General features: G+C 37.9%; 1 protein-coding gene across 1 annotated transcript in view; it reads right to left on the bottom strand.

The window, feature by feature from the left end:
• The window catches only part of LOC136832269 (F-box only protein 32), a 50,018-nt gene extending 40,647 nt beyond the window's left edge, over positions 1 to 9,371 (bottom strand). Inside the window, exon 1 of the mRNA XM_067093136.1 lies at positions 9,137 to 9,371. Within this exon, the coding sequence (XP_066949237.1) occupies positions 9,137 to 9,252 (116 nt within the window). The 5' untranslated portion in view covers positions 9,253 to 9,371. The remainder of the gene's footprint in view (positions 1 to 9,136) is intronic.
• Positions 9,372 to 10,962: the final 1,591 nt, after the last annotated feature.

The following is a 10,962-nucleotide window of genomic DNA, read 5'->3' as shown; positions in this document are numbered from 1 at the left end:
ATGTGAAATAAGAATGTGGATACAAGTGAAATAAGAATGAGGATACAAGTGATACAGTCGAAGTAAAAAAAAAAAAGTGAAGCACGAACTCGGGTGAAATGTTCAAAGGTCTAAACCCTGAACGAAATTAATCAGGCAAAAAAAAAAAAAAAAAAAAAAAAAAATCCCTCACGGAAAAAAAAAGGAGACAAAGAATAAAGAAAATGGACCGAAGCCATTGGCGTGGAAGAACATGTGGGGGGAAAAAAAATATAAAAGTAAGTGAAGACGGTTTGCACAGCGATGGAAGTGTGCAGGGCTGTTTTGAGAGCAAAATAAGAAAGCAGGGCCAGAAATGTGCACTCAGACGCGTTGCTAAGCAAACATATACACATTTTTGTGGTCTGTATATGTATGTATTGTAAATATATATATATATATATATATATATATATATATATATATATATATATATATATATATATATATATATATATATATATATATTTATATATGGTTATGTGTATGCATTACCATCTGTTGCAGAGAGAGAGAGAGAGAGAGAGAGAGAGAGAGAGAGAGAGAGAGAGAGAGAGAGAGAGAGGTCTCCTTTTTTCAAGGTAATATAATTATGTGATCTACAAATCAGCACACAAACATTTAAAGGCTTGAAGCTTTCATTAAAAACTCATACCACTGATTCGTTTATCAAGAGAAAAATTCGGCAGAAATAACAGACGAACACCACAAGAACAAGGGACATTGACATTAACAGTTAATTAACGAAACACCACCTTAGAAAAGAGAGCTCAAGTCCATATGATGATTATTTCAACGCTCCTTCATACCGGTACGGACAAAAATAAAAAATAAAAACCAACATGAATCGTAACGAAGAATTAGGTCAGAGCCATGTGGGAGGGGCGGGGGGGAGGGACGAAGACATTATCTCATTCGCGGATGCTCGAAAGAAGAAGAAGAAGAAGAAGAAGAAGAAGAAGAAGAAGAAGAAGAAGAAGAAGAAGAAGAAGAAAGTCATCCAAATCGTGTGGAGACCTGGAACATGAAGACAATTGCAACAGTATCTTATGGTTTGTTTTTTTTTACCCCATTAACGTAGGTGATTTATTTTCTAAATATGTTACCCGCAGCTTCATGAGATTTGGGCACGTATCGAGAGAGAGAGAGAGAGAGAGAGAGAGAGAGAGAGAGAGAGAGAGAGAGAGAGAGAGAGAGAGAGAGAGTCTGTGGGGGAAGGGCATCATCAAGAATGTACCTTTGGAAGGTATGTTAAAATCAATGAAACAACGCCTTCTTTAGCACCCTGCACAATTAGCAAAACCTTTAGATATTAAGAGAGAGAGAGAGAGAGAGAGAGAGAGAGAGAGAGAGAGAGAGAATGAAAACCTCAGCTTCCAGCTTTATACCAAACAACGAACATCATGCAACTTCAAAAAGGCGGCATTTTATTTCAGGCTAAAATCCGCGGCCTGTTTCATCAGAATGCAAGCCAGATAACCATCAATTAACATTAGCACCCAGGAACTATGTTCCTCATTACGTCTTCCACAAATTCCTCATTTCCACCAACAGGACTCTTTAACCTCGATTCCCAGTTCCATCTCCCTCCCTCGTCCCAGCCTCCTCGTCCAACAAAACACGAACTCTACTCCTACACATGGTATTGATCTCGTCGGCCAGCTGATCGTCGTCATGGCAACGATAACGCGCCCCATTGATTGGTGGATTTCCCCCCAGAGGTACTGTGATTGGCGACTCAAGGCCAGGGGCGGGGCTTCGCTCAGCTGGGCTGATGGGAATACATATGGGTAGCCACGTCCGACGGAGTTTAGTTGTACTCGACTCGCAATATGAGAAATGGGTCGCCACAAATCACCACCGCTAGATTTTCAATAAGAAAAGGTCACGCAGTCATATAAGATTTCTTTTCCCAATAAAATCAAGCACTCGAGGGGTGGACAAACAGAAAGGGACGAGTGACAGATTTACAAATATTTCACTCATTCTCTACAGGATAAACAAACACACACACACACACACACACACACACACACACATATATATATATATATATATATATATATATATATATATATATATATATATATATATATATATATTATATCCTATAACATTCATCCATCAGTGAACCTGGGGACAGACAACTTCTACATCAAAGCCAACTCATTAACTCACACAGCTCACGCAAATAACGTGTGTCGACCCACTTACACACTACGCCACTCACCTGTACTGTTCATACACCTCACACCACCTGGAGATCATGGACTCTCCACAAAACACCACTCTCGCCCTCTAGCCATAACTCTTTATATATATATATATATATATATATATATATATATATATATATATATATATATATATATATATATATATATATATATATATACTTATACTGAAACACACTGTGCCTGCACATGTGCAGCCCTATTTATGAAACCAAAAATATTTTCATCTACAAATTCAAAGTTTCAGGCTCTCTATCTTTGGCTTGTCATCTCGCTTCTACAAGCACCACTTTGGCCGTTGTTCCTCTAACATTATTGGGGATCACCCTTCTCTTCTACATGTATTTTTACTACATCCTCTCTGCTGGCCCCGCGTTCGAATCTCCGACCGGCCAATGAAGAATTAGAGGAATTTATTTCTGGTGACAGAAATTCATTTCTTGCTACAACGGATTCCACAATAAGCTGTAGGTCCCGTTGCTAGGTAACCAATTAGTTCTTAGCCAGGTAAAATAAATCTAATCCTTCGGGTCAGCCCTAGGAGAGCTGTTAATCAGCTCAGTGGTCTGGTTAAACTAAGGTACACTTAACTTTGCTACTATATCCTCCAATTTAAATCCACAAAAACATCACAACACACTAAAATTGAGACACTGAACCCTAAAATGATTGATGTCATACATTCATCCTGACACAACTCAGTTTTCACATAATGACAAATGTAATGCGTAACAGAAAAATAAATATATTATTTCTTTACCTAAATAGATCTATTCAGCGAAAAAGAGGTAAACCTGATCAACTTACAAACTATCTGCATAACGAGAAAATACAACAAATACACAAAGAAAAGACCTGAGCTAACCGAGAAGTGATGTTCTTAAAAAAATTTCTAAGAGTTTGTGCACTTCCTCGTCAATCATATTCAGTTTTAATCATCCCTCACTTGCCTCTCGGCACACACTGCTAGAGTTAGTGCAGATCGCTGTCTTCGTGTCACAATTTACACCATTACCTGGCTTATTACAACAAATAAAACAAACAACGATTAAGAACCATTAGACAATACGAGTGCTATAACTCCTTCATGCCTGCCATTAGATTACTGAACTAACTGATATCAATATATATATATACACACATTACAGTATATATATATATATATATATATATATATATATATATACATATATATATAGAAAGAGTATATATATATATATATATGTTATCGAGTATATATATATATATCACTTGCATTCATCTTCACATGTACCTCAAATCTGAAACGCGCTTGCGTGTCGGACGCGTATGCGCGCTTCTGGACATTGCCGTGCTTCACAAGTCGTCAACTTATCGCAAATGCATCACAAACAGGTTATATACAAGTCAACCACTTATTGATAGACCTAAGCCAGTGCCCCATATGATTATCCAGCAATCTGCAAATGATTCGTTCTCCACTTCTGGTCGGCGACTTGTTTTCAATCTGTTTGTGATATGTATGTGACAGGTTTCCGACAAACCAATGATTCGTTCCCCATTACTGGTTGCTGACTTGTTATCAACCTGTTTGTGATTTGTATGCGACAGGTTTCCGACAAACTAATGATTCGTTCCCCATTGCTGGTTGCTGACTTGTTTTCAACCTGTTTGTGATTTGTATACAATATATTTCCAACAAACCAATGATTCGTTCCCCACTGCTGGTCACTGACTTGTTTCTAATCTGTTTGTGATGTGTATGCGATATATATTCCGACAAGCCAATGATTCGTTCCCCACTGCAGGTCGCTGACTTGTTTTCAACCTGTTTGGGATATGTATGCGATATATTTCCGACAAGCCAATGACACATTCTCCACTGCAGGTCGCTGACTTGTTTTCAACCTGTCGGTGATATGTAAGTGATATATTTCCCACAAGGCAATGATTCGTTCCCCAACTGCAGGTCGCTGACTTGTTTTCAGCCTGTTTGTGATATGTATGCAAAAAGTTCCCGACGTGTTTATGACATGTTTTCCTGTTTTAAGGACGCGCCCTTTTAGATTTTAGCGCGTATATCCTGGCGTAGTACCGAACGCATACCGCATGTTATCTTTAAGCCCAAGGATGGATGGCAAGTAGGTTTCGCAAGGGGGGGGGGGAGATGCGTACATACTAGGTCAATAGTGATCTAGTGACTAGAACATATGCATGCAAAAATAAAGTCCCATACTTGCGTGCTGTGTACGATGACGTATTACGCAAGAATGAGTGAGAAAGGATAATAATAACTGCGTCTTGTACAACTGAATACCAACGTTTCATAAATAAATAGATATATAAATAAATATATATAATAAATAAATAAATATGTATGTCTCAACGCATTTAAAACCCTTATACGAAAGGCTACCTTATGAAAATCGTGGATAAGTGTTTTTTTTTACAGACTTTTCAAATTGAATCACGTCATACACTCTATTTGCTTATCAACCGGGACACACGCTTTAGGTTTTATCCTCCAAGATGACAACATGGCCGTAACCGATATACAGTGTGTAAATCCTTCACAAAATAAATATTACGAAGATTTACATACACGCCATGGCAGTCAGGCTCTTAAAACCGCCAATCGGAATTATATTACAAAATCTTCAAAATCATTACAGCGAGTAGGTCTAGAAACGCCGTGACCTACTCTGAGATACCATCTCGATAAATCATCGGGGGTGAGGATAGGCCTAAAGTAAGCTGATTTTGCCTGCCAATCACGTAGGGGGGACACAGAGCACAGCAACACCCTTAGACTTAGGCGTACAGAAGGTGGTGGGGGGGGGGGTGTAGGGATCTCGTGGAGTGGACGGGGTGGAGAGGGGAGGGGAGGGGAGGGGAAGGAAACATGTCTCACTGGATAGGAAAGTAGGTCGCTGCTAAAGCAGCTACATTTCCCCCCTTCCAGATTCTCTAGACGCACCCGAGAGATAACAGACAAGAGAGCCTCGGTCTATGGGTGTTTCAGCACCAGGTAGTATGCCGTCAAGTTACAACTCGAATTTTGTACTGGATAATTTCCCTTACGGGTTATCATGAACGAATGACGGACACGGGGGGATATTGTCACAGACAATTACTTTTATTTAACGGTAATCATCTCATAAAAATAATTAAAATTATCACCGTTTTCAACATAATCTGCTTATCAACTTTGCTGTGACAGAAATCACTACAATAATTATCAAGAATTACGATTACTTTCTAAATTTCTTTACACACATCACTGGTATAACAACCATTACCACTATTTTCATCCTACAAAAATAATAGCCTGTTATAAATTATAAATATTCCCAAAACATTATCAGCATCATAATTATAATAACCATTATTATGCTGATCACCTTTTAATTGTGTGAAGCTAAATGTGCCTTTCGAAAGAACCAATGGATTTCCATCCAATCTCGTGGGATTACTTTGTACGCGTCTGGCTTCAAATGATTAATTTTGCGGCAGAGAGAGAGAGAGAGAGAGAGAGAGAGAGAGAGAGAGAGAGAGAGAGAGAGAGAGAGAGAGAGTTATTAATGAAAAAATATTTAATCGAAATCAAAATCTGAAATGTGATAAAAGCCAGACAAACAACACATTATTATTATTATTATTATTATTATTATTATTATTATTATTATTATTATTATTATTATTATTATTATCCAACTTCAAAGAAAAAGCCAGAAAACAATATAGGTGCACGATCTTTATACGGGAGTTTCCCCAAAGCTCACACTTCAAAATCTGCAACTTATTTAAAAAAAAAACACGAAATGCAAGATTTTGGTAAGTACAAAACATTTCAAAAATGAAAACGCATCTAACCTTTTCAATATCCTCTCGATACCTCTGACTGCAATTGGTACACAACATGGAGTTAATTTTAAGATAAAATTACATCTGTTTGGTCTGCAGTCTAGAGATGATACTAAGTGCCTCTTGAACATCGGCCTAGAGCCGTGTAACGGTCACAGAAGTTCTGAAAGGCAATTAGGCTAATCAGTCACACTGGAACATCACATTTATGGCAATTTATTTAATAAAACTCCTCACGTATTCTACTATAAACTCTACAATAAAACTGAAACAAACTTCAACAATTACGTAAAGCAGAAATATTGGAAAATAAAATATCAAGAATGGCTTAGACAAGCAAGCAAGTTGCCTCGTATCACCTTTTAACAACACGCACGAACGCGCGCAGATACACACCAACATACATACATACATAAATGCGTAAATAAATACACACACACACACACCTTTTCATACGTCTACTCCGTGGAAATCGGCCGACATCAGATTTACGCATCAGGCCTTGGAATTCTCTTCGTAACCCTGGTTTCTTTATTAACTCTTACAAATTTTTCTTCCAGAATTAAAGAGGCATTTTTACAGCCTTCTTCGTGGCTTAACTTTTCCCATTCTTCCCTCCTTTATTCTTTTCCTAGTTTTTGTTTTTTTTTCTCGGGTCAGGACAAGAAAAGGGCAATGGGTTGTCCGTCTCATTAGGCCTAACTCTTGAAAAAAAACAACTGGAAATTCGTTCTGTCAAACATCTACATTGAAAAATTAAATGTTCAAGAAGTCTTTTTGTCAAATTTGGTCTCCCAGCATCGATCAGAATTCCCCCCCCCTCATGCCCCCCCCCCCAACCACCGCTTTCCATGTCGAATGTTCCGGACAGTAGGGAAACATTTGCTTGTGGATATTTGAGGTTTGGGAGAAAGATTCTCCTTAATGGCCTGCCATGTCAGCTCCCAAATATCAATGTATTATTATTATTAATTATTATTATTATTATTATTATTATTATTATTATTATTAAAATGACACGTCTGCACTAAAAAGAATGTCATACGTGAAAACTACAATAAACAGATCTAAGAGATTCTATACAAAATAAAAATAAGTAAAATGTATGTCATTCATTCTTTCCTTCTGTCATTCCAAAAATACGATTCCGTTTAGCAGATGAAAAAAATAAACAGGCCACCCAAATGGAGCATTTGCAAAGGGAGTCTCAGAGGAGATGTGGAATATATCCCACGAAATGACTTGCAATACTAACCGAGACTCAGCAAGGTATCACAGAGTGCTTCCGCTTGCACTAAATCAAACCAACGCCCGCCTATCAGTCTAGCGATTTTATTTTTTAAATATGACATACTATCAGTAATAAAATAAATAATACAAGCATCAATTTAACTCACTCGGCAGTGGACTAAATTCACAATAAGCCCATTAAACGTCAATCCCTTAGGCGCCTGCTCCTCCTCTGGACTGTTTACAAATTCTATTAAATGCTATTTGCGTACCTGTTCAGACACTTCCCTTAACCAGGAGTTAATTAGACTATTGTGCTGGAGCACGAGAGAGAGAGAGAGAGAGAGAGAGAGAGAGAGAGAGAGAGAGAGAGAGAGAGAGAGAGGCTATTCAACGACTGTTGTTTCATTTCGCATAATAATCTTTCGCCATGAACAACGACTTGTATTCGCTACGATTCGGGCGCCAGTGTTTTGGGACTCGCTGATAATTATTATTCCCGGGTGTTTTGTTTAGGGACCTGGTTTGATCTTCAGCTTATGTTGCAGGTTCGATTAATCATTGCACGCTAGTTCCTTAAGGCATAACCCCCACTCTCTCTCTCTCTCTCTCTCTCTCTCTAACTATCTATCTATCTCTATATATATATATATAATATATATATATATATATATATATATATATATATATATATATATATATATATATATATGTCACACACGTGACTTTTTATAGATACAAACATTAAACCATAAACCATAAACACCCTTATTATAGATTTCACTTTACCTTTGGTTCAACTCAAGCCCAAAAGGATATTATAATTGATAAGTACATCTGCCTTGTCCACGATTCGGCTGATTCACTCATCAATTTTAATTCCCTTTGGGTGTAGGCTATTCCCATCGAGAGGTAAATCTGACATGAAGGGGTGTTCGTGATATATATATATATATATATATATATATTATATGTGTGTGTGTGTGTATCATATAGAAAGAATACCCTTGCCGTACATCACAACGATCCCCGATGAGTACTTCTTTAAATGTTATTCAATAAATTTTTACTCATCTTAACGATAAGGCAATTATTGTAATTTTATTACGCTAGACAGCAACATCAAGTCGCCCATAAAGCAAGATTCCAGAGAGAGAGAGAGAGAGAGAGAGAGAGAGAGAGAGAGAGAGAGAGAGAGAGAGAGAGAGAGAGAGAGAGTCGTCATTTTGTAACATGTACTCTGCATATCAATAACAGATGTTTGCACCTTTGAGGGGAAACTGTAGTTATCTAAGCGAAGAAAATAAACACAAACACCACTAGGGTAGAAACATTAATTACTGATCACTACTTTGGATCCCTCGCGTCCAAGCAATGACAATCACACAAGAAACGAAGAGGCATAATTACGAAAAAAAAAAAAAAAACAAACATCAAACGAGAAATTCCCTTCTTCATCTGCTTTGCACTTTTGCGCAGACCCCCTCCACCCAAGAGCATGTTTTCCTTGTCCCTCCGTCGCCGTACCTCCTCCCCCCTCCCCCACCACCACCATATACACAAACCCAGCTGATCGCTCTCAAACAAAGAGCGAGACTGGTTCAAGACCGAGGCGCACCAATTGGCAACGACGTTAATATCGACGAAAAGGCAATTTACGCCAGCACTGTCAACCACAGGGGTTAGCAGTTCCCGATACTTCACGTTCACAGCTACACCACAATGGTTATTACAAGTTGGATTATGCATGAAGGACAGAAGAACAAACTCATCGAAATGCAGCAAAGACTGGTGTCTATTTTTCTACTCACTTCTCATCTCCCTCGGGAATCGGGCTCACGCACGCCACCTTTTCTTTTTCCCAACTGTCTCCAATCTTTACCCATTTGTCCCCAGGGTCCCTCCAGTCTTTGGAGAAGATAGGCATGATAGAGGACGCGCACAGAGATTACACACATACAGTGCGTATACACCACCAGTCTCACTGCTCAAACACGACTGATTGGGCGAGATTATTATCCCTGGTATCCACCTGTGTTGCTCGCAGTTGCGTCTGGCAATTACTAGCATGTGTAGAGATTCTCGTTTGATTCAATATACTTAAGTGTACTTCGTTATTCATCTGGATTTCTTATCTAGATATCATCCGCTTCAATATCCTTATATTTCATACAGCATTTTGCTTTTGAAAGTATACACAGTAAAATAACAATGTTTGTTTATATTCTGACTGAGACACTATACTAAAACAAAGGTAGGAGGAGCCTGAGGACGACATGAGAAGGCCACTGCACAGAAATAGAAGGCACCCAAATATTTATATTTAGGTAACAAGACGAAACGTTTAACAATTACTGTAGGCTACACTTCATTCGTAATAAATGACAAAAGTTGCATTCTTCTACAAGATATTGTTGAAAAATAATATTCTGCTGAAATTCACGAAGAGATACCTTTTATACGGAAATACTGTGAGTTTCTTGGGAAAACTACGCATATATGCGTCAACATTTAATAGGTATATTTGGTTAACACATTGAGACCCTGACCCATTGTTCTATATATATATATATATATATATATATATATATATATATATATATATATATATATATATATATATATATATATATATATATAGCTCCTGAGAGAAACTAGCATAATAGTTACTGATGGCCATAACTATGCTTTAACTTATAATTCATTAGTGAACCGGCTACATGGTTAAACTTCCTCAACATAAGTCATTATTTACAGCTACAGAGATAGCTCATATGCAGCATGTCGGACCTCAGTACATCCACTACCTTCACCCATATCTTGCTCAGACTCTCGCCCCTTCTAGATATTTATTCAACATTTTCTGCATTTTTTGCTTTCATTTGCCTCTAATATCCTCACTTCTCTGTCACAGAGTAAAGCTTTTTCAACTGTCCCTTCAAACATTCCCAACGTAGCTTAGACCATTTAAGTCTCTTCCTAGTTTTGGCACATACTGGCACTTTTCTTGCTTCACGTAACCTATTACTAACCTCTTCTTTCATCCTGCCATCATGCATTATATTTACTTCTACATACCTATACACATCAACCAGTTCCATTCTTCAATCATTCGCATTAGCATTCACTGGTTCTGTCTGCCTGATTTCCAGTTAAACTCATAACCTTTCTCTTATTCACATTTGCTCTCAATTTTTTTTCCTATTTTCCAACCCTTTCTAGCCCTTTTACTAGTTTCTGTAGTTTCCCTTTACAGTCTCCAATCAACAGTTTATCATCCGCAAACATCAATTATTTCACACCATTCAGGACACATTTCCTTATATCCCAACCTCTAGATAGTATCCCACTGTCCTTTCTATGACCTCTTTCATATCTCCATCGGTGAAGACATCGAACAGCTATAGAGAAGGAACCCACCCTTGTTATAGAGCACTTTTGTACTAAACCAGTCACTCTGATACATACATAGTCTCACACACTGTTCATATTCACCATAAATCTTTTAATAATTCTCAGTAACTTACCTTCTATGCCATATTCCTGGCAGTCAACATTTTCCCCCTCAGTAAAGTCTATTATAGGTCTATGTACACTACATGCGACTTTCCCCATTATTTTCAGACATCTCGGATAA

This window comes from Macrobrachium rosenbergii, chromosome 49 (assembly GCF_040412425.1).
Source record: "Macrobrachium rosenbergii isolate ZJJX-2024 chromosome 49, ASM4041242v1, whole genome shotgun sequence".
Taxonomy (NCBI): domain Eukaryota; kingdom Metazoa; phylum Arthropoda; class Malacostraca; order Decapoda; family Palaemonidae; genus Macrobrachium; species Macrobrachium rosenbergii.
This window is presented reverse-complemented; position numbering and strand designations above follow the sequence as displayed.